The 25,953-nt window shown below is 33.9% G+C and overlaps 1 protein-coding gene across 1 annotated transcript in view; it reads left to right on the top strand.

Annotated features, from left to right (window-relative positions):
- LRP1B (LDL receptor related protein 1B) overlaps nucleotides 1-25,953 on the top strand; it is a 1,816,022-nt gene that overhangs the window by 1,689,805 nt on the left and 100,264 nt on the right. Inside the window, exons 72-77 of the mRNA XM_036254023.1 lie at nucleotides 2,599-2,721; nucleotides 8,773-8,898; nucleotides 9,579-9,716; nucleotides 11,392-11,526; nucleotides 15,092-15,211; nucleotides 16,749-16,990. Of these exons, the coding sequence (XP_036109916.1) occupies nucleotides 2,599-2,721; nucleotides 8,773-8,898; nucleotides 9,579-9,716; nucleotides 11,392-11,526; nucleotides 15,092-15,211; nucleotides 16,749-16,990 (884 nt within the window). The remainder of the gene's footprint in view (nucleotides 1-2,598; nucleotides 2,722-8,772; nucleotides 8,899-9,578; nucleotides 9,717-11,391; nucleotides 11,527-15,091; nucleotides 15,212-16,748; nucleotides 16,991-25,953) is intronic.

Below are 25,953 nucleotides of genomic sequence, written 5' to 3'. Positions count from 1 at the left end.
GTGGTGTTCACCTTGGTGTTCTCAACAAGCACCCGCCTTCATCTGCATCTTAGAGTTTGTTAGTCCTTAGAAGTTCCAATGTAAGCTACATCATTTCTGTTAAGATTTTCCCCCCAGACAATCTTAACAACTGTTCTGATTCATATCACTATAAATTCTTCTTCTCAACTTCAACTATCACTCAACATTCTAAGCAATGTACCTATATTTCTTTAATCATCTCTCTCTACCATTATTCATATCAGATTTTTAGTAAGTTGACTTTATTTCTCACCTTCCACTTCATAGCAATAATAAATTATGAACTTCTTTAAACATCTGATCACCAAATTAGCAAAGCTGCCTGTAGCTGTGCCTAGCCCTTCCTCCTCCCTTCCTATTTAAATGGAAGACTTCTCTCACCTCCAGTCTATGATGAATCTTTTCATTTTTCTGTAGATCTTAAATTCTTTATACTTTCTAAAGTCACAAGGGACTCATTATATCAATTACCTTTTCTCTATACCCTGAATCTTACCTTGTTTGTGAATTATTCTCATAATCATGTAAATTTGCTCAGATAATTGTTTTTCTTCATGCAAGCAACGAGAGTCTTTGACTAACCCAACTTTTCTCCTTTCTTCCTCCCCTTTAAGGCCAATCTTCTTGAAAGAGATGGCTCCACTGACTACTACTTCTTTATCTGATGATAACCAATACTGTACAAACATTTCACTAAACCCACAATCACTTCACTAAACCCACTCTCTTAGCATTATTTAAATGTGCCTACTACAACCTCCTAGTTAGAACACTTTTTAGGTACTTTTCCATCCACTCTGGCTACATCTATTATTTTGTGTCCATCCAGTCTTTAAATCATGATTATCATTTTGTTATTTTCTAAATTTCAAATAATAACCACATTTGATCATTTCCAGCTATACACTTTTCAGCTCAGAAACCTCTTATATTTTAGAAACATGTGTCCCCTAAACTTGCTACATATCATCACATGGTTATCTCACCAGTACCTTAAAAGACTTGCCATTATTTCTATTAAACCCTCTCCTCCTGATGTATTCATTTATTTATTAAACAACACTAGCATTCACCTAATTGTGCAAATAAACCTAAAATTGAGTACTATGACTACTCACTTTCCTTCGCCACTGCACCAATTCAGTCATCAGATCCTGAGGATTCTACCTCTTGAAGAGCTCTCAAATGTAGCTACTCCAAGTCAAGTTACCATCAGTTCTTTTCTGGGTTACTGCGACCCCTCTTCAAAATTATTTTCTCCAGTCTTGGCTTTAACCCTCACTGTTTTGGTTTCCAAGTCTCCACACTGTAGCTAGAATTATTCTAAAATTCAAATCTGATTCTGTCATTTCCTTACTTAAATCTTTGCTACCTAGAGTGAATTATTAGAGATTTGTGTATGAGTCAAAACTCAGACAAGAACTATTTGACCCTCACAAGCCTAAACTCAGCATTCACTCCAAAGAGCATCTACAGATTGAGCAAAGCTTCTTCCTAGGTATTTCCTAGGCTTGCAAAGATGGGCACTATTACTCCCCAGTTCCATGTTTAAATGAACATTTCCTTTTAAAATATGTTAATACATTTAATAATCAAATATAGTCAATGTATAAGCCATGCATGAGATTTAAGTAGGTAAATAAATTCTCTGAGAGAAATCTTATTAATCTTAATTCTAAATTCCTATCAAGCATCTTTGTGTTGTTTCCCCACGTACAGCCTGCAAATATGACCTTATAAATCACTTTAACCACACCTCTTTTGTAACATATGAAGACATTGAGTCCCAGAGAGTTTAATAGACTTTTCCAAAGTAAAACAAAGCAAGTTCCTAACTCCCCAACCATTACAGTTCCAATATATATTGCTACATACATAGACATATAACTAAAATTTATTAGTACTTTGGGTCCTTTGTATGTGGTAAATGTACCTACTTTTAAGTTAGAATATCCCTGTAGCCTCGATGCTTTCTATTTAATTGCAAAAAGGAAAATATGTAAACATTTAAAAATAAAACAATAGGGTTCTTTACTGCACAATTATTATAAGGATAACTCTAATATTTCATCACATTGCTAATTTTTTATTTCTACTATAATATTATTTTTCTGTGACTATAAAAATTTTTACTGGTAAATCTGTTTTCAGTGATTCAATGTGTCCATTTCTAGATACAGCTGAATTATCTAATTTTTGTGTGACTTTTCTTTTCAGAATAATGCAGTTTTTATTATTAATAATTAATACCATTTAAAATATATTTCCTTACACTCAGCAACATAAAAATATGTGAAAAGAAAGATAATTTTGATTTGAGAAAACTTTCTTTTACCATCTTATTAGTATGTTTTAAAGAAATATGATATACATGGGGGTGATACCAGATTGTCTTGAAATGTCAACCATGAATACTTAAAAAAAAAAAAAAAAAAAGAAAGCTTGGTCACTTAGTATTATATAAAAAAAAATAAAGAACTAAAAAACCCAAATCTGTGCTAAGAATTAGAGGAATATGTGTCATGCTGACTAGCTTTAATTGTGCTATATCTCTATGTCTTTTTTCTTTTAATAAAGGAGGAAATATATGTAGAGCAGATGAGTTCCTTTGCAATAATTCCCTTTGCAAACTCCATTTCTGGGTGTGTGATGGAGAGGACGACTGTGGAGACAACTCTGATGAAGCCCCTGACATGTGTGGTATGGCCTTTCACACTGTTCTAGAGGACTCTCTCATCTCCCGATCTAATGCACTGACGTGAATTAGGGAAGTGGTAAAATCCTGCTGTCCTGGGGTTAGGTAGATAAAGTATAACCACAGATAACAGCTTTTGTTCAGGTAACAAGAGATTACCCTGTTCAAAGTTTATGACTTTATAGAGAGCCCTCCTAAATCTGAACTTTCACATGTCAACACAGTTCAAAAGACAGATTATAGAATGTCTGAGAGGATTTAGAGTAGTTGACCTTTTGAATTGAATGAGGTTCATAGAAGGGCTTTGGCTTCCTATCAAATTGGTACTTTAGTCTAAAACTTTTTTTTTTTTTTTTTTGGCGACAGTTAAGTACATGAAAAAAATGTGAATAATAAAATTACTTAGTTTCACATATCACCCTCTGTTGAGGCTGAGAATGTTGAGAGAAAGAAGATCTATATCTATAAGTATATCTCTATCTATATTTATACCTATGAGGGGATATCTATGAGGGTATAAAGATATCTCCATATAGACATAGAATATAAATGTTATGCAGATAAATAAAATAGGAACTATTTAATATTTAATCTAAAAATCTTTCAAAATGTTAGTGATTCTTCAAATTCAGGTTACTCTTGACTGCTCTTTGTCAGAAGAGTGTTTACGCCACCTGAAACTACCAGTGTACAATTTCAGATCTTTAACATAAAGGTTTTATTAGATTTGAAAAACATTTCTGGCCCCTCTTTTCATACTTTGTGTCTAATCTCATCAAGAAAGGTAATTTAATCTCTAATTTAAAGAAACTACTACTTCAGATAGACTTTAATCACACATTAGGCAAGTTGAAGAATACACAGCATGAGTGTATGTGCTTAATTCCTTTGTTCTATTTGGTGCATCAAGTTAGACCAGAATATTTTGATAAATGATGGCATTGATGACATTGATGACTAAAGCTACAGTTGAATACAAACTCCAAAATAAGCAGGCAACATTATTTTTTAAAGCATTTAAAACTTGGAGAGTGTTCTCTGTAGGTACACTTGATGAGAGATACAGTTAATTTCCATTTCATTTTTTTTTTTTACACAGTCTCACAGAATGGGCTCTATAGAATCACTGGGAATTACATTGTTTCTGAATCATAATACATAAACAAAAAATAAATGTACCTGCCAAAATCAAGCCAGAACCTATTATGTTCTTAGTTTTATTTTATTTTTTCCTTTTATTCTCTATGTCACTATAGTACAAAATTAGTGGGTGGGAAGAAAATGTCTGGTAACTAATTAACCATGGGGAGCTAAAAAGTCACACCCCCTTGGATCATTCCAGGGCCAGAAAATGCTTCTCAATGACAGGCCACACAGCTGCTGAAAAACTTGTAAAATACATCTAGCTTGATCCTCTGAATATTTTTGCATTCATTTAGTCATTGGTGTCAACATTGAGTCAAACTGCTCTGTGCTGGAGACTGTGCTAAGAAATTGGGATTTAAAAACATGGACAGCACATGGTTCTTTTTTACCAGAAGGTATTATTCTGGTTAAATAATATTTCCCATACATTATATTTCAGGCAATGGTAGAACAAAGTAAAGGGTATAGGTAAGGCAACGAGAATAAGATGAACTCTGCCTACAGGGGACTCAGAAAGCTAGAATTTTGAAGGGTCTCTACTAAAAGGCAGCACCGGCATAGTGAACAGCATAGAGGAAAGTTATTTATTCATTAAATATATATTTGCTAAGCTAGAGACTGTGATTATTTTGGGTGATAAAACAATGAGAGAAACAGACTTGGACCCTGACTTCACGGCTGAGTATCTGGTGGAAGAGAGATGTTGATGATCACAAAAATATACAGGTACAGACCGTGATTCATGTGCTGAAAGAAAAGTATAGTAAATTATGAAATATAGAACAGAGGAATTTTATTCAATCTTGAGTTTTGAGAAATAAAACACTTGAGTCTGAGTCTGAGAGATGCATAGCTGCTGAGTAGGTAAAAGGCATAGGGTGAGGTGGATGACACAGTGCTGTAAGCAAAGGAAGCAAGATGTAGAAAGGCCCTGAGGCAGAGCAAACCAGAGCTCACCAGAGGAACTGAAAGATCTGTGTGCCTGGGGAGCACAGAGCAAGGGAGATATTGGTTTGGGATAACACTGAAGAGACAGGACAGATACGCGAAACCTTGTGAGTCTTGGTAGGGATTTTTAGATGTGCTCTAAAAGCAATTAAAGATACTAAAGATTTTAAGCAAAAGAGACATATGGTCATATTTATATTTCTACCAATACCAGATAGAAAAAAGCAAGGCTAGTTAAGACAAGTGCAGTGCTGTAGGAAAGCTGCTGTTAGCACATGATAGCTAAGTACACACAGATCAGAAGGCTATTTAAAAGGAAAAATAAACTGGATTGCATTGTGGATTGGAAATAGGGGGCGAGGAGGAGGAAGCTGCCAAGTATAATTTATAGGTGTTTTTGCTTGCATGTTTGAATGCCTGGGGAACGTAGGAGGAGAAATAGTTTTTCATGTAAGGTTAAAAGCCTAGTTTGAGATGCCGCTGAGGAACCACTCAAGGCGAGATTACAAGTAGGTGCTAGCTGTTTGGTTCTAGAACTTAAAGTGTTGGTCATGAGAATTGGCATAAAATGTGGTAATATGAAATCTGTGAGATTTAGGCTAGGAAGGAGTAAAACAGCAGAAAAGATGGGGATTAGAGAAGAATGTAGAGGGATACCAAACATCTAAATAAATATGAGTGGCCAGAAAAAACTCAGATGAGTGACCACAAAAGGATTAGGAAAAAAGAAAATAGTGCAGCAAAAGAAATACCAAGGTAACAAAAGGTCCTCAGAAAGGTGGCATGGTTACTGAAGAGTCAGGGAAAAGGAGTTTTAGGACAGGTGACAAAATTAGTTTTGGATAGGAGTCGAGACCCCTATTAAAAAATGTTGAAATGAGTTGAATGAATTGATAGACTCTGTGTAAGTGTGCAGTCATTTATTAAGGTGCTAACACATTTTCCATCTCTTTATGTCTACTTCTTTTTAACGTGTGCAGTAAGAAGCATATTCACATATAGAATGTTTTTGAATCATCAGAGCAACGTGTAAGAGAATGACATGGCTAGATATATGTGTAGGATTTTCAAGTAGTATTCAGGGCCCATCTGGCATTGATACACATTAATATCTGTAGTATCAGTTAGCTTTGTGATATGATCATCTGCACTATCCCTGAACTTCCCAGATGCAGATATTGGGATAGCATATGGTTTATTCATCTAAGTTGGTGGGTTCTTAGATAACTAGGATGAAAAAGAGAACAGGGTCAGAAAATTCAGATTATTTGAACAAATGAGTTTCTAAATGAGTGGTTGGAAGAGTGTCCAGCATATAATAGATTACCAATAAATACAGGGAGGTGCTCCAAAAATGTATACACTACTTTGAATTATTATGAAGCCAGTTTTTATTAAAATACACTTTATTTTTAAAATGCAATAGAATTTACATACACCCTATATACATTTTTGGGGACACCCTGTATTTATCAAGTGAGTATATTAAGAGATGAAACATGTAAGCTAATGTCAACAGAGAGGGAAGTAAAGGCAAAAGGAGGCATTGGAAATAGGGAAATGGTAGATGTATCAATATGCTAAGGCTAAGGTTCCAGCTTGTGGTCTCAGCTAAGGCTGAAGAAGTGTCTTAATGAGACTGCTTGAATTAAAAAGTTGGAAAAGAAGAATGTTACCAGAATTTGGAGCATTCAAATTAGTGGTTTTGTAAATGAAATAGGAGAAAATAGCAAACCCAACTACACCCATGTGTAATAGTGTTCCTATCTGCAAGCAACAGAATTATCATTGGATGAATTTAATAAAAAAGGTTGTTGAAACCCACCAGGGGAGTTGGTGGCCTAGATGGATTAAAGAAAAATGACATTTGGTATCATAAACTTAGAGAGCTAAGAGGGTCACTTATTGGTTGGTTTGCTAATTTGGATGTTGAAATAATCTAGGATGATGGAATAAATTTGGATGAAGAGAAATAACCATGAGGGTAGGTGCTATAATCTTTAGTGAATTCAGTAGGGAATGATGTTTATGAAGCTGATAAGAAAATAGCAATAAGAGAGAGGTATAATCAAATGCTTGACCCTCGAGATAGCAGTTGTTGGTTTTAGTTTATGTGAAGATATGACAACAAAGTTTTGGAAGTTGTAGTAGAAAACTAGGATATCCTCAAACACAAGATAATATGAGGTTTGAGCAATTTAAGAGATATTCCTAAAACTCTTAATGTAGAGTAACAAACACATTGCAATTAAAACAAGGAGGTCTGTAAATAAGAGTATGGCATATTTAAGGAGCTAATAAAGTAGCATTGCCAGATTAAGAGTGACAAAGGATGAGTCTTTAGGAGTAGCATGGACAGACAAGGTAATGATAAGTCTATTGTGCCTTGTAAAGTATCTCAAATTATATTCTGAAAGTGATAGATAACCAGTTTAATGTGTTAGTTGGATTGTTCTGGTGGCTTTTGGAGAATCTTAGGTTGAGCAGTAAAACTGAGACATTTAGGATTCTACTAATCTGATTTGTAAGAGATAATAAAAAACTGAGCTATTGTGATAGTAACTGGTATGCATGAGAAAGAGAGAGGAAGTTTGGGGACAATATTATCTGAACTTGTTGACTAACCACAGGTGAAGGTCAATGAGAAGAATGTATTTAGAATAATCCCAGATATGTGGCTATGACAGGCCACTAACAACTATGGAAATAACACAAATCTTATGTTTGGAGAGCTGGCAATTGAGGAAAGATGATAAGGGATTGAGTTTTAAACTTGTTGAATTTAAAATTCCTGTGGGAATGTTCTATAATTAATTGTGAGATGTGATCATTAGATGGTTAGTTGAAAGTCTGGAGGGTATGGAGTCAAGTAAATCCATGAGAATGTCTTAGCAGAGAATTCAAGAGTGAGAGAACATGAGGGGACCAAGGAGAGAACCCTGCACTATTCTAACTCTGAGGATGAAGGGTCATTATAAATGTTTCCTACCTAATGGATGGAAGTCTTTATTTATTTATTTATTTATTTATTTATTTACTTACTTATTTATTAAATATGTTTTTATTGATATTTTAGAGAGAGGGGAAGGGAGGAAGAGATAGAAACATTGATGTGAGAGAGAAACATCAATCAGCTGCCTCCTGAACGCCCCCTACTGGGGATCAAACCCACAACTTGGACAACATGTGCCCTGACGGGAATCAAACCAGGACCTCTCAATCCATGGGACAGGGTACTCAATCCACGAAGCCACACCAGCTGGGCAAGGTGGAAGTCTTTTCATGAGATAGTGATAGAAAGGAAAATAATAGAATTTCCTGGCTTACATTGGTATCTCTTTAAGTCTCTCTCTCTCTCTCTCTCTCTCTCTCACACACACACACACACACACACACACACACACAGTAAAAATGAACAAACTAAAATCAATTTATGTGCCTCAAATACATAGCTACACATTTGTTTAGAGAGACAGAGTAAGAAACCCTGGTATAGTATTGTTTAGATATTTTTTCCACTGAATGGCCTATTTTCAGTTTGGGGCCTGTAACATATACTTGCTGAAGCTCCATTTGGTGTGAAATTGCTCTTTCAGATAACTGAGTGTCCTGCCATGTTGTATAAACTGAAGGCATAAATTAATTTGGTACATCAAGTGAAGGAGGCTAAGATAAGGCATCTGGAAATGAGACCATGAAATTTGCCTCTTTTTCTTATTTCATTCAACATTTCAGCTGTGCACTCTTCTCTGAAGTTAATATAAATAACTAGGATCATAAGCTTCTATTATCACACATTTTTCTACTATCTACATGTAGGCAATTTCCATAACAAAAGATATTCAGGAAAGCTACATTACGGATTTGAAAAGAAAGAAAAAAAGAAAGCCTAAAGAAGAATGGTCCTGCATAAGTCAGTGTACCCAAAGGAGCAGCTTTGTGTTTTCTTTTTCTTTTTTCAGTCCAATTCCTTTGCCCACCCACAAGACCTCACAGATGCAGAAATAACAGGATATGCCTGCAGCCTGAACAAATGTGCAACGGGATTGATGAATGCGGGGACAACTCGGATGAAGACCAGTGTGGTGGTAAATCCACTTAATGTAAAATAATTGAGTCGGTGACAGCTATAAGACACTATAATGATTTTATAGCTCAAAAATTTAAAAAGATATTTTATGTGTATGTCTCAGGGTGGTTTTTTAGGCACTTGATTTTCTGACAGAATGTGAAAGTCATCTGCTCACATTTTCTTTGCATAGCAGAGCTGTGCAACTTAATCCAGGATCTCTGCTAGTCCATAAATCTCTTTATAGGCACTTTTTAAAAAGAGAAACAACATAGTGGTTTAAGAATGTTCTGTTAAATAGCTCATTGGGTTGGATGTGTACCCCATCCCTTTTTCACAATTCTGAAATGAAAAGAACTCTTAAATCAAAGGCTTTATTAAAGTATGTGGCACAATTGGTGACAAATACCAATTTGAACTGGTCTGAGGCAGTTTATATTACTTTAAAAAATCCCACTTAGGGTTATATTCACACATTTTCCTGGGGCAGTAAGGTGGTGTTTACTGTAAGGTAAATACATTGCTATTTTATAAAAATCAAAAACATTTCAGCATTTTTAAAATTTGGCCCCAAGAACTTTTAAGAAACGATTGTGGATTCGTGTTTTGTATAGCATTTAGTAAAATCTTGGACTTGTTATATGCTCAATACATTTGTTTTGATGATGAAATACTAATTATTTTTTAATGACTCTGTAGGTAAGCTTACATATAAAGCAAGACCTTGCAAAAAAGATGACTTTGCTTGCAGTAATAAAAAGTGTATACCCATGGACCTCCAGTGTGATCAACTTGATGACTGTGGAGATGGTTCAGATGAACAAGGCTGCAGAATACGTGAGTTTGTTTTCAGTTAAAGTACAATGACACACAAGTCTAATTTTTGCTTCGTTATAATCAACATTTTTACTACTGTGAGAGAAAAAAAAATACTCTTCAAAATCTGGTTGAGTAATACCATTTTTTAACCTTTTCCCAAAGCAAACTTGAACATCACTGAAATTAATGTCAGAAAGTGTGAGGTGGGCAAGGCTGATTTTGCTATGAGTAACCCTGTTAGAGCTGAAGCTGAGAACTTAATATCCATGTGCAGCCCTGGCCGGTTTGGCTCAACGGTTAGAGCGTTGGCCCACGGACCAGAGAGTCCCATGTTCGGTTTCCGCTAAGGGCACATACCTCGGTTGCAGTTTGTCCCCGGCCCCGGTTGGGGTTGTGTGGGTGGCAGCCACTCAATGTGTCTCTCTTGTGTCGATGTTTCCCTCTCTTCCTCCCTCCCTCCCACTCTACATGAAGATAAATGCAAATGCAGACTGTGATGTCAGCAATAAAATCTATATCACTTAATATTTTTGTGTATGAAATATAATTTTAATATTTTTGAATTTTATAAATATTGAAATTTGTTAAATGATGATTAAGGTCTTAATAATTTTTCAGTGTTTTAAATTTTAAACTATTGCTAAATCATTCTTAAAGAAATCATTATTTTACACAGAGTGCTATTGTACTTGAGTTGTTAGACCTTGACTAAATGTTTTGTTTAGATGATGTTTCATATTTGATTTTTATATTCAGAAAATAGTTGAACTTATGACCCTAACTAAAGTAAGGTTACTTGTAAAAGACATAAAATACTCCCTACTTTTGAGTCTTTTTTTTTTCTTATTTATGTATCTAAGTTGTTCCTCACTTGTTCATGAAGCTATCAGTGCACATGTAATAATTATAAAATATTCAAGAGTTAGTGGCAATTAATAATAGTTACAATTCTGATACTTAAAGTTCTCATATTTCTCAATAACTTGATTTGTTTAGGTAAAATTGAGATAATTTAATATTACCCCTATAATATTTTCTCCTCATTCAATTGCATTCTAAATTGTTTTCCTGAATGGGAGATGAAGCAATGAAATTATAACCAGTATGACAGGAGTTACATGTAACTCAAAGTGCATCCTAACCTGTGTTGTAGTACTTGACCATTGGAACATGGTACACACTCAATCCCCATATGTGTGTCTAGGCTATAAAAGTGTAAGAACTGCTGATTGTGCCTACCTGCTCAGGTAACATGGTAGTTCCCATGATTGTGTTGCTGAATACTGAGTTTAGTTTAACACTAAATGGCCACATCTCTGGGTAGTTTCTAGGAGATGCTTTGGTTCTTAGAGAAGGATCAATATTCATATATCTTAATGTTGTAAGAGAGTTTGTCATTAGAATCATTGATTATTGACTTTCTTTTAGAAAGTAGTATAGCTTGATAACAGCTATAAATATCAGTTGGAGGCAGTTTGGCCTAATCGATATTCAATGTAAATGAGTTCATGTTCTATCTGCTTCTATACCTCTATAAGAAAAGAAGGCTTATATGGAGAGAACACCTTAATTTTATAAATTCAAAAAGAGTCATCTATGGTAAAATACATATAATTTTAAATTAAGATCAAAAGTAAACTCCCACTTCTGGAGTAAGAATTATAATCGTTTTGATCATATCTTTAAATCCCAGATCCCAGTGAATATACCTGTGAAGATAATGTGAATCCATGTGGAGATGATGCATATTGTAATCAAATAAAAACATCTGTTTTCTGTCGCTGTAAGCCTGGATTTCAGAGAAACATAAAAAACAGACAGTGTGAAGGTACATTTTCCCTCAACAGCTTGCTCTTAAATCTTTAGGTTATAAAAGTCTCTCAAAGCTGCTAAGTTGTGAGATGACAGGGGGATTGATTTTATCAAAATAATGTGTATCAACGGGTTATCTGTTTACTTATGAGAGTGAAAACCTCTGGGGTCAAGAGAGCCTGTTTGTTGGTACTGCTGAGCTAACCATCACTGTGGCTACAGAGCCTTTTCTGCAGCTGATTCAGAACTCCTGGAATTTCAATAGTATTGTTACAATTCTGTTTTGAAATGCAAGTAATGAAATTGCTGGTTCAGGAACCGATGGAGAATTAGAGGCACTTCATGAAAGGGCATGTTTGTGACGACCCATTTCTCTGGAGGTGTAGCATTTGTAGTAATGCAATGGGCAGTTCACTTTTAAAGCATCGTGGGCTTGTGTCCTAACACCATGTCTTAAAGGATGCTTTGTATTGCCAAGACCTGTCTTTTCAAATTCAAAGACAGGATCTAAATAAATCTCTGCCAGCTTACTTGAGATCATTTTAAACACTGAGCGTGTAGGATAGGCAGAATCTCACAATAAGTCATATGTAAATATAATTTAAATCACGACTGTAACTGTAGAGTTGTGAACTAACCATGTGCACTTTCCGCAAGTTTCTTCATTAAAATTGATATTGTTGTGATGAGAGCCACATTTCAATCATCTGTCTGGCTTACCCAAGACACATTCAAGTCTTAAAATGCTTTCACCTACCAGCTTACTATACTACTGTCTCTTTATGTTATTTTTGGGTTAGAAAAAGCAGAGGGGGGTTGCAAAATGTCAATCAAAATGGAATTATTTAAATAAATTAATTATACTCAGCCAAAATGGAAGCAAGTATATTCATGTCATATTTATGTACATTTTGAGTTATATGCTTGTTTGGATTATTCATGATATTTTATTTCCCCATTAAACATGGAACACTGAAAACTGGCAACCGGCTTTTTAAAAAAAAATTTAATAAGAAAGCAAATTATTTCTTAAGACTAGAGTATTTCTTGCTTCCCAGAAAACTGTCGATTGTATATAAGCACACACATACTACACTCACTACACACACAAAGTCTCTTCAAGATTTTAATTTCAAATAACATTAATTACCTCATATTTATTTGTGAATAGTGGGCTCTGTATCCTATATCAACACAAATTTAGAAATCTTATTTTCAAAATTTTCTTTATTTTTAGTAGTCTTTCACGGCAAATATAACCTGCAAGTTACAGTCTGGTTTAAATTGCTGTGGATCCACTGAAACTTTGGTTGGGCAGATGAGTAACTTTTGAGCTCCAATGAGAGCTTCATCTTTATTTAATAAATGAACGTTTAACATAAGGAAAAGCAGGTTTGACTTGGTGTGAAGGAAGGGATAGACATTACCATGGTTTTTCATCAAAATAACTTAAATGAGTGCTCTTCTTTTATATAGCTCCAAAACAGTAACTTAAGAAAGTATTTCGTGTCAAAGCTAAAAGTCTTTACCGGTAATGTCTGAAGGAAAGCAATGACGGGAATAGAACAGCAGGAAGCGAGGGTGGTGGCCACGTGCAGAGACTGTTGTAGGTATCGGCCACCTGTGGGATTCCTCTGCCTGCTTCCAACGCTCATCAAATAGGCGTTACTGCAGAGATGAGGAGAAATGCTGATGGCGGTCATGTCAGGGCCATGTGAAGGAACACAGGTTTTATTAAATAAAGCACATTTTTGCTTATTTTATTTCCTATAATAGGGACATAGTGTCAAATATCTTACTGTTTAAAATTACAGGAGCCAAACAAATAAAAATATTTGTCATCATTGTCTTTGGTGATTAAATGCTGATAACATGTATTTTACTCAATCCCTGGTGTAATATTCATTAAAATAAGTAAATATATTTTTCTTTATCTCACTACCCTACATTTCAAACATAGAAATGCATTGTCCTGACAGTGCTTAAGTTCTGCTCCGGCAAAGCAGCACAGTAGAGACAACAGAATCAGAAAGTCCAAGTGTCAGACTTGACACTGTCATTTACAGGTGTCACCAGGAAAGTCCTTATCTCTATCATGAGCCTTTGGGACACGGTTGGGTACCCAACAAAAGAGAATTATTACTGTGATGATACTTAAATTCTCTAATTCAAGAGAAGAACTTACATCACAGATTTATTACATAATTAGGGCAACTATAAGTGATATAAGGGGCCGAGAAATTATACTGATTGAAAGCAACAGAAGAGCTCTGGATGGATTGGCTCAACAGTTAGAGCATCAGTCCTCAGACCCAAGGGTTGTGGGTTTGATTCCTAGTCAAGGGCACATACCTGCAGGTTCAATCTCTGGCCCTGGTCAGGATAGTGCAGGAGACAATCAATTGATATGTTTCTCTCACATTGATGTTTTTCTCTCTCACTCCCTGTCCCTCTCTTCCTCCACTCTATCTAAAAATCAATGCAAAAATATCCTAAGAAGAAGAAGAGAAGGAAAAGACAAAGTAGATAATTCAGCAGAATCACCTGTTCAAGCCATTAAAATTAGAGGCAGGTGCCAAACCACAGAATATTACTGTGATTGATTGATCTACTATTTATAATTTATATATATTTATTTTATGGGCATCCAATGTTTACTTGTTTATTTTGCATAGTCCTTCTTGTTACATAATCACTTCATATATATGAAACCAGAACTGTATTAGAGATATATCCAGATCTTCATTCTCTGTCAGGCATTATGCAAAATGTTGGCAATAAAAAATGAATAAATCATAATTTATGCCCTGAAGAGACTGAAAGTCAAGTAGAGGATATAAATATGTAACAACATATCTGAAATATAGTATGGGCAATGCTGTAAGAGAAAACTATCCAAACAGCACAACATCGAAACTATGGGATGAATGGTCAGTAGTGTACATTGATGGAGACAGAGGGAGGCCTTACATCAGTTGGATATTGAGAAATGACTAGAAATTATTTGCATAAAAGTGGGAAAGGACATTCTAGAACGACAACAACAACAACAAAACAGTACAGCCAGGCTGGTGTGGCTCATAAACCAAGGGGTCGCCGGTTCAATTCCCAGTCAGAGCACATGCCCAGGTTGTGGGCCCAGTCTCCAATGAGGGGCGTGCAGGAGGCGGCCAATTGATGTTTCTGTCTCTCTCTCCCTCTCCCTTCCTCTCTCTCTAAAATTAATAAAAAGAAAAAAAAAAAGAGCAGTACAAAGGATGGAGTAGGTCATCAGAAACAGGCTTACAAGAAAACCTCAAGATCTATTTATTTGAGTAAATGCCAACAATAGGGGAGCTGCAAATGGATATTTCAATGTTTTAAGTGGATTAAAAGCCATGTACAAACAACTGATAAATTATTATAGTAAAACTATTGTGAAATAACATCATGGCCTAAAAATATTACACAGGTCTCAGGAAGGGGTTTGAAAGGACAATGAAAGAAATAGAAATGAGAAAAAATAAATTTGCTGTTTTGAAATGTAGAACAGAAGTGCTAACTGGGGGTATGATGATGCTATTTTGAGCTCTTCTTTTCAGACATTAATGAATGTTTGGTCTTTGGCACTTGTTCCCACAAATGTATAAATATGGAAGGATCGTATAAGTGTGTATGTGACCAGAATTTTCAAGAAAGAAACAGCACCTGCATAGCAAGAGGTGAGGTTACAACCATTATTTCAAATGCTAGCATAATTTTGCTACAATTATCTTATGGGGAAATAAAAGTTCATGTTGTAATTTAGCAATAAGCCCCTTTTTAATGCTAATTAATTTGGCCAGTTGATTTATTATTCTTAATTAATTTAACTTTGGAGGTTTATAGAAATAACAAATACATGGCTACTGTTAAAATCACTTTTGTGTTTTAATCAATTTGTCAGGAGATGTAAAAGTTTAAAAGCAATGTAACAAAATAAGAAAGTGTCTTTCTTTTTGGTCTACTCTCAGAGTATTGAGAAATTATTGCACCTTTGGGATGAAAATAATAGGTTAAAGCTTAGCTATATGAGGACAATGGAATTTTGAGTAAGAATTTATAAGGTTTTACAATAAAATCGTGCTTTCAAATTCAGATTGCCTCTACTTAGTAATATCATTTTTTTCAATTAAATGAAAGTTACAGATCTTTTTGCTTTTTTAGGTATGAATTTTAAAGCTCATATGCTTTTATTAAATAATTGTATCTTAAATATTCTTAGCTACAGGGTGAGACTGGACAGTGCTAATAAGGTAGTTTTTACAAGATAAAGACAATGTGATGTAGTGGATCGAGGATGTGCTATGGAGTTATATGTACTTAGCTGACTGTGTGGCCTGTTTGACTCTGAACCTCAGTTTCTTACCTGTAAAATAGGAATACTAATGCTTACTTTTCATTGTTATTGTAAGAAGAGTAGAAAAATTGTGAAGGGCTTAACATAGTGCTTGCCACATAGTATACTTTCACTAAGTGAGAGCAGCTAAACTGTGCCACATGTATAATTACATTGTAAATTTGCAGATATTGTATATGCCATTTAATCTTACTTTATGGCTTAATGAATACTTTAATTAATATTTCCAGGGTTTACATTAGGGTTTTACTTATCTCAGGATATACATGACAATAGTATAGTATTATAGGTATCAAAACTTCAGGCTGGAAAGTTCCACTTAGCAGGAGTCTAGGTAATATTGAGATGATGTCACTTTAATGTAGTAAATGCTGATATCTTGTATAATAAAAATAAAATATTTAAATACAAGAATATTAGAAGAAGAAGATTCTTTATGTTTTGATTATCATTTCTTAGCCTAAGGAAGCGATCACTCAGGTGCATAAGCTAAGTGCTCAGAAATGTTTGAAGTTTAATGAGTATACAGTATAGTATCTGAATATTTAAAAAGCATTAGAACATAATATATTGTGATGTACCAAAAGAAATTCCTCTTTATACAAGTGATAGGTATTACAAATACCTAATCTATAGCCATAAGGTAAGTTTTGCCCTAGGAAAACCTACATTAATAACTCATAGAAATGTTCTATTAAACACAAGTCATGAAGATTCAAACACAGTATAATGTTGGTTGGTTTTATTGAGCAAGAAACTGTTTTAAAAATAACAATTCAAGATTATTTAATAGTATAATAATTGCTTTTACATTAGTTGAAATTTACTTTATTTTTGTATTTTATTATAATAATCTCCAGGCTCTGAAGATCAAGTTCTCTACATTGCTAATGACACTGATATCCTGGGTTTTATATATCCATTCAACTACAGTGGCGATCATCAACAAATTTCTCATGTTGAACATAATTCAAGGATAACAGGGATGGATGTATATTATCAAAGAGATATGATTATTTGGAGTACTCAGTTTAATCCAGGCGGGATTTTCTACAAAAGGATACATGACAGAGAAAAAAGGCAAGCAAACAGTGGCTTGATTGTAAGTAAACAACACTGAATATTTGAAAGCTTATACCTTCCCATCTCCCTGTGTTATTTTAATCTATCAATCACAATATCTGATTATAGGAGGTAATTAATATATTTTATGATTCCTTCCATGATTTTTCCTACATAGAAATAAAATATTTCTCTATTCATTTATTCTCATAGTTGCATACAAATTTATTTTAATTGTATGATATTATGCTTTTCTTTTAATGTATTTGATTAGTTATATAAGGATGGTAACAAATAATACCAAACAATAATACAAAGTTTTATATTTTATAGTGTTTATCAATATATTATGAACATGAGGTGTTTTTCATCATGAGATGAGATTAGAACCATCATTTTATTTTTATTAGAAAATAAACTGTCATAATATGCAGGGAAAATCATTTGAGTTTTAGCACAATGAGAAATATACTTGTATTCTAGGGCAAGAGATCAACTCCATGGTGAAAGCATTTCTTCTGACATTTGAAAACTCTGTTTCAGGAAACCTCCAAAACAGAGTAATATAGCTTACTAGAAATGATGGGCATATTGATTATCATGGTTATTCCTTCTGAGGAAAATAAACTAGAACATTTGGTTAGATTTTTGGTTGTAGACTATCCTCTTTTTGTTTTAGGGTATGTCAGTTTATTTTGTGTGTGTGTGTGTGTGTGTGTATATGTGTGTGTATACACACACACATACACACACACACACACATATATATATATATATATATATATATATATATATATATATATATATTTAGTAACTTGGAGAAAAATGAAAGGTAAATACTTATTTTTATGGGGCCTGGCCAATTGTCATACAACCAAAAGGTCATGTGCTATCTCAGTAGGATGTAACTGAACCTTTGTATTTCAAAAGAATCAGAAGTACCTATCTGGAAGTCCTCACTACCTTTCACAGTGGTATCTACCATAGATTTGAACTACATACGTACCATTTGATAGAACTCTGAAACATGTTTTTATCTATTGTAGACAGCAATAAGCTGGTTTTAAATGAAGCAGTAGTAGCTATAGAACTAAGGTGAGATTAACTGCGACTGAAAATACATATATATCAGAGTTTTATTTTCAATTCTTCTTTCCCCAAACATAATGGTATATTATAGTTTTAGTTCCATTAAGAACATTTCTCAGACAGAACCAAGAGGTTAGGTAGATCACTCTGCCCTCCATCTCTCACATATTATCTACTTCCCCTTTAAGACCAAAAGGAAGACTAAGAGTCTTGGCTAGCTTTAGTTTATTTTTATCTCTAAAACAAAAGTCTGCTTTGCAAAAACATTCCTCCTATGGTACCATTTTATCTGTTATTAATGAAGTGATAAAGGGTTTATACCATGGAGCTACACTGACTGGGTTTTAATTTTGTTCCTATTGCTGACTAGCCTTTTGGCTTCTCTCTAGTCTCATAAAGTTTAGTGAGGAATACGTATTATATGTGTATTATTGTTAACAGTCTTTGGCAGACAGTGAATACTATCTAGATGCTTGCCATTAAAAGGATAATGATGATGATGGTGATCATGATGTTTTTGATGACAGTAACTGGCAAGGTATTCTCTATGACATATTATCACATTAAAAGTTATTCATAACTTACTCTTGTCTGAATTCTTTAGTTGTGAAAAATACATCTATAATTAATTTTAATATGAATTTTCAATACAAATTATTTGAAAATTGTTTTGGTTTTGGACTTGGAGAGATGATATATAATCAGTGTCCTCTAGTGAACAGACTTTATTATAGGTAGAGACCAAATTTGTTTACTGTTCAGTAACTAAGTTTTTATTTTTATACACACAAATATAAATGTATATATTTTATTGGTACTTATCTACATGAGTACTTACAAATATACTTATTGTATACTTATTTACATGAATATATTTTACATATTTTAATCTTTAATATTGTGGTATAAAATCTTTTTTTTTTTTTTTTTTTTAATCCTCACTCAAGGACATTTTTCCATATTTTGGTCAGATAGAGTGGGAGGAAGAGAGAGAGAGAGAGAGAGAAACATTGACATGAAAGGGACACATTGAGGGGTTGCCACCCGCACGACCCAACCAGGGCCGGGGACAAACTGCAACTGAGGTACGTGCCCTTAGCGGGAACCGAACCCCGGTCTCTCTGGACCCTAGGCCGATGCTCTAGCCATTGAGCCAAACTGGCCAGGGCTGGTATACAATCTTTTGTAACCATTGGCAAAGCTATTGTTAGTATTTTTCCAAAAGGATATGAAACTTTATTTAGTTTTTTAATGGCAGTGATTATTTGTGTTGTATCAACTAGACTTTCTGTTTGTTTTTTCTTTCTCTTCTTAGACCTACACATGACTAACAGTATTCACTAAGAATAAAATCAGGTAACAGTAGAGTACATTTTCTGGAACCCCATTAGAGTGAACTTAAATGTCATGACTATAAACCCTAAGTTTTAGCACCATGTTCTAAGCCATTAAGCATTTCATAGAAATTTCAACCTATGCATTATTTTTAAAACAATACTTAAGGCTACATTAATGAAAGCAATTGTTTAACTTTTGTTTCTAAATCTTTTTGAAGTTCTTATATCTCAATATTATAAATATGGAATTAAGCCATACTTATCACCCTAATTTAATTAGCAATTTGCATTCCAGAGTCGATAAATGGGTTACCTATGGCCATGTAACTATAATGTGACCAAATTTAGACTTTACATTGAGAGACTTGTTACATCTTTAAGTTTCAACTTACTCATCTGACAAATAACTATAGCATTGGAGTACACAATTTCTAAAGTCCCTCCCGGAAAGTAAATATATACAATTACCAAAAGAGGTGTGACATAGTTATGTCTAATAAGTGATCACCTAGACAATTTGTATTTGTTCCTCTAAAATCTATCTTGTGTATATATAATTGATTTTCTTCTCTTACAAATTTACTCTGCCACATATTATATTTGCTCTTTCATGGTCACCAGCTAGTCATCCATTAGTTTAGTGACCATGTGATCTATTTCACCTAAGTTTTGACACATATATTAAATGATACTGACCTGAGAATTTTCTACACCTTGGAAAATAAAAATAAAGATTTTTTTTCCTAAGCTGAATATGGAATATTGATGGATTTTTCTTAAGTAGGTGAAAGAAAAAAACAAGAAAACACACAAATCAAACTATGCATACTATACTTATAATCCAATTTATTGGTTGACCAAATCAGAGGAGTTAGCCATGTGATAGCAGAAGGTCTTGAAAGCGTATTCACAGATAGTGAAAATATTGGAATATTTCCATCCATGTAAAGGATAGTAAGTATCTTATATCAGATATCAGGGAAAGATTGCTCAAACAAATGTTTGCTGAAGTCCATTCCAAAGAAAGATAATATTAAATATGTTTTTTTTGAAAGTCATGAGTGAATAGTCTTCTGTAATCTCTGAAAATGTTTGCAATATTAATTATAATTACAAATTTAAATTTTAAATGTAGCCTGTTATTTATATATAGAAATGCTTATGCTTTTATAATCCCCAGGGCTATATGAAATGGATGAATTTTTTTCTTTAAGAAAATTAAATAATTTAAAATGTAAAGAACTAAGATGATTCAATCTATATGTAAAACATAATGAGATTTTTAAATTTGAATTTTAGTAGTAGGAACAGAATATGATAACTATGCAATAATTGAACATACTTCCTGACGATTTATCATTCTTAGTGTGAAATGCTGTGCAGCAAAGTACATGATGACAAGCACTATAAAGTAGGTCAATGCTTGTAAAAATGCAAATGACAAAAAATACAGATTAGATTTTTACCATTAAAGAACTAAATATTCCTAAGCAAAACAGATGGTTCATCTGATCTACCTGATTTTGTGAAGTGAATATGAGATACTATTTTTGGCATATTTTCTATTATTCAAAAGAGAATGTTCAGAATATACATGCTTATAAATTTATCTATTTAACAATCTTATTTTTTCTTCAAAAAGTTAATTTTGTTTTCCTAAAAATATTTTAACAAAATATCCAGTTAAGTTATCTTTATCAGGTTTCAATTTTTAATTGGAGTCCTAGCTATAAACCTCACACCCAATATATGGGTCTGGATGTATATTACAAATACACACACACATGCAGTTGAGTGTGTAGATGTGCATATGTACCCACACTTAAGCATGTGTGTGGGTGTGTGTGTGTGTAGCAAAATCTTCAGTCTTATTTTAGGACATTTAGGCACTAGTAAAAAATGATAGTTTCTTTTATCATTATTTTTTATTATTATAAATTAATTGTAGCCATTATAATTCTAAATTGAAACTGTCTATACTTGCATAGCAAGAATACTTTTAAAACCATCTGAGTTTATTCAAACCAGTCCATAACTATAATCATTTGTTATGATTACTTTGGAAGAAATCTAAAACTATTAGATCATTATATTATTGTGATTTGGTAGTGTTGATGGCATAAGACAGGCATTCAACGATTCATACTGATTAAGGTTAAATTGTTCTGTAACAGTTATGAGCATAAATTTTATATAGCTATATAAGATATATGATTCTAAAATTAATAATCCTGAAGAAATTGTTGATCAGACTACGTAGCATTTTAAGGAGAACCAGTCAAGTTTTATTCATTCATTTCCAAAGTTTTATTTAAAGATTTCTGTTTATTAGGTTTGGTAATGGGTTTTGGGGATACAATAATGATTAGAGTCATGTTCTCATGAAGTTTAGATTCTGGGGAACAAAGACAAAGTTAAGTACATTCATAAATAAATAAATACTAAAAAATGATCATTTTAAAAAGCATATTGAGGGAAATAAATAATGAATTAAGAAAGAAGCACTCAGATTTTTTAAGTATTCTTTTGGATATGGTGATCAGTAAAGGCTCATTCAAAGAGAGGAGATTTGAGATAGGCCTAAGAGAAAGTAATGACATGTTATTTATATTTAAGACAGCTAATTAGCTATTTATGTAGAGAATGTATTTTGGTGGAGGAAAAGTTTGAATACACATAGACCACTAAAGAGTATTGTGTTCCAAGTTAGAAATAGTGGTAGGTCACACTACTGTTGTCTCAATGGAAATGAAGGTAGTGTGTGGAAATTTAACTAAAAATGTTTGCGAAGAAAATGAATGTAGAAAATGAGACTGGGAAGGACTCAAGACATATACCTAGATTTCTCAATTCTACAACCTGAGGAATTCCGAGGGTGATAAGCTTTGGGTTCAGTTTAGTTTGTTAAGTCTGAGATGGCTATATGAGATTCAAGTGCAATGCCAAGTAGTCAGTGGGGTGTTCAAGGCTTGGTCTTAAACCTCTGGACTAGAAATAGAAGAGGAGCTGAGAGATCTTAAACTCTGAAGCTCGGTTCGACTATCTGGGAGAGAGCACAGGGGAACTAAGGAAGAAATGGAACCAAGCTCTTAGACCAGATTAAAATGATGACAAGTGTGGCCAGTGCATTAGGAGAAAACAAGAGAATGTAGAATCACAGAAACTAAAAGAAGTCTGTATTTTGAGAAAGAGTTTGAGAATTAGGACAAAGAAGTGTTCAATAAATTTAGTCAGTGAACATCTTGACAAATGCTTACAGTAATCAAGGAAACGGACCTGACAGAACACTCGGTGTTCCATATAGTGGTTCTCAGCTGGGGATTCCCTCCACCTGGGGACACCTGGTAACGCATGGAGACATGTCTGATTGTCACCACTGGGACGTGCTGCTGGCATCCAGTGAGGAGAGGCCAGGATGGCTGCTGAACGCCTTACAACGCATAAGCTGAACCCTCACAACAAGGATTTATCTTGACCAAAATGTTGATAGCGTCAGAGTTGAGAACCCTTTCCCTACAGAGTAAAAATATCAGTCTCTCCAATCAAGATTTGAGTAGATCTTTTTGTTTGTTTCATCATTTTATGCAGTAATAACCCTGAAATACAAAATGGTTCTAAAATCAATCACTGATATATTTATTCTTTTATTACTCTCTTGATTTCCCTCTTACCTGCTCACTCTCTTTTGCAAGAATTTTTCTCCTTCCCCCTTAATAATAAAATGTCTCCCCACCGCCGGCTCAGATGTTGATCATCTTATTTCTATCTTTCCTCACTTCCATGTAGAGCTTATATAGGTTTATGGTTTGGTAAATATCCATAAACTAACAGTTACCTAGTAGATACTAGGCTATGTCTAATTGCTTACTTTGCTTTTCCTTTGGATGTTTTTAAAAAAAACCCAAAGTAGCACATCAAAACATAAAATTCACATTTGATCCACAAAATCTGCTTTCCTAATCTCATTTAATGGCAACTCCATTTCCAGATGCTCAAAGTAAAAGTCGAGGAGCCATCATCAACCCTTTTCTCTCATAACTTCAAATTCAGACAATACTATTTAATCTACCTTTAAGGAATGTTTAGGAGCTGACTGCTTGACAGCGTGACTGAAAGGACCTAATTTCTAATCTTCAGCAAATTTCTTCTCAGTTAGTGCAAAACCCCCCTAACTGATCTTCTTGCTCCCCTTCATTCAACATGGTTGCCAGGAGCTCCTTCTAAAACATAACTCAGATCACATCATATATTTGATCAAAAATATCCAGTGGTTCCTCACTGCAATAGACAAATTTCTCATCATGTTTTATAAGGGTTTAAAAATTCTAGTCTCCTGTTATTTTTCTGGCTTCATCATATACTACTTTCCCTCTTGCTCAGTCATCTCCAGGGAAGCATTGCTATTTATAAAGCTCATTACCACCTACTAATATAAGACCTTTCCTGAAATGTTCTCTTGGCACAAAATACTTTTCATCCAATGACTCAATTCCTGAACGCTTTCAAGTTTTTGCTCAAATATAATCTTCTGAATCATAACTTACTGAAAATTGCAATCTATTGCCCCATTCCTAACCTAGGATCCTCACTAACCTGCCATATAATTTGCTCATCTATTATGTTTACGATCTATTGTCTATTTCATGTTGCTATAAATAAATTCCCCACGCAGGTATTTTTGCTGGTTTGGTTTCTACTGTAACCCTAACATCTAGGACACAGTGTGTCATAAAGTAGGTACATAGATTTTTAAATTAGAAGCAATAAATTAATTGAAAATATTTTATATACAAAGCAGTAAGATATCAAAATGTATCATCTTTTACAAGTTATTCTTCTCTTCCTCAATAATCGATTAATTGCAAGTTTAAATACTTTTAGCTTTAGATACATTTTATCCACTTCTGTCTCACAAAAACCTAGATGAAGCTTCTACATTCTTCCTTCTGGAGTCCATTGTGTAAGCCTCCTGTGACTTTCCTGCATCTACTTTTGGTTCCAGTCAACCCATTCTCCAAACCATAGCCACAATAATCTCAAAGCCTTAATCTAATCACTGTATCTCCCTACTTAAATCTTTTTAATGTGTTTCCATTGGAAAATCATTGGTTTACAAGCCTTTTCATGATAATCAGCCTCATCTTCCACCACACCCTTCTCATATCCTCACACTCCTGCAAACATACCCATATACACCCACAGACACGTATTTTTTCTAGCCATAAATAAACCATAGTTTATTTCCAAGAACACAACTTCACTTCAGAATTTTCATAAATCGTATTTCCTCTGCCTCCTTTAATTATCCTAATGAGCCAAAGCTGCTTTACTAAGAGGCACTACTTTCATTACGATTGTCTTCATTGAGATCTGTCTGGGTCTGGTTTGGGCACTAGAGATCTCAGCCTACCAGGACATGTTCAGGTCTTCCAAAGGCCGAATTGAACTTTACTGTTTGGAGGACAGGATCATAGAAAGATCAACCATTATCTGAAGAATGTCAATTTTATGCTCAGAAAGTAGCCTGTGAGGTGAACTCATTACTATTCCAAGTTCTGTTTAGACTTGGAAATTGGGTTATTAGTTTGGGAGTAAAAAGAGAGAATGAAGCAAATTTTGATGAAGCTGGCAAGAAAACTATATATAAAATTCAGCATTATGTATACACACATAATTCACAAACCTAACAAATTTGATGGATAAGAGACACTGAATTATAAAAGCCCTATAATTATAAAATTATATGTGTTCATAATACAGATATATATACATACACATATATAGGACTGCTACACAAACTAAGTATTACTGTTCGTCTGCAAGATGCTTACCCAATGATTCTGGAGACACAATATCAACATTTGCTTCTTTGACTCTTTTTTTCTATTGCATATTGTGTCTTAACCACCTTTCTTATAGATGCATGATTTATCCATTGAAGTTGACTTCTTTTGACTTTTTAAGGTATGGCTTTCAAGTCAACTAAATAGGTAAGATAAACGTGTGAAACAAATTGCACATAGACTAGGCACCCAGGTGAGGGGCAAGCTGAACACATGTCCCATTAAACCAGGGGGCAGCAGCTGATTGACTGCTATGCTTGAATGCCAACTTTTCTTTTGATACACTGTTTTATATATCATTAATTTTCACATAGACAAATGTTTAAATTTTTTAAATGATACAGCTTTAATATCAAGTCAGAATCTAAAGTGCTTTTTTTTTTAACTTTAAGTTAAATTTAGTCATCCACCTCTCATTTTACAATCTCTGTTTTCAGATATCTCTGCAGTACATCTCAAGTGTTACATTTATTTAAACTGTAAATGTCAGAAGGCAACTTGATTTCCTTAGTTCCAGGTCACTCAATAGGGAGATGATATCCAAATTATCACCTTAAATGCCAACACATTTTTAACTTACTAATGCATGACAATTCATAATTAGCATTAGATACACCCTTAAGGCTATCTAAAATGCAAACTTATATAGAATGTATAATGTTTTAATTGCTACATAATTTAATATTTAGACAATAAAGACTTTTATAGATAATCTAATCCAAAGCCTTCATTTT

This window comes from Molossus molossus, unplaced genomic scaffold (assembly GCF_014108415.1).
Source record: "Molossus molossus isolate mMolMol1 unplaced genomic scaffold, mMolMol1.p scaffold_m16_p_11, whole genome shotgun sequence".
NCBI lineage: Eukaryota > Metazoa > Chordata > Mammalia > Chiroptera > Molossidae > Molossus > Molossus molossus.
This window is presented reverse-complemented; position numbering and strand designations above follow the sequence as displayed.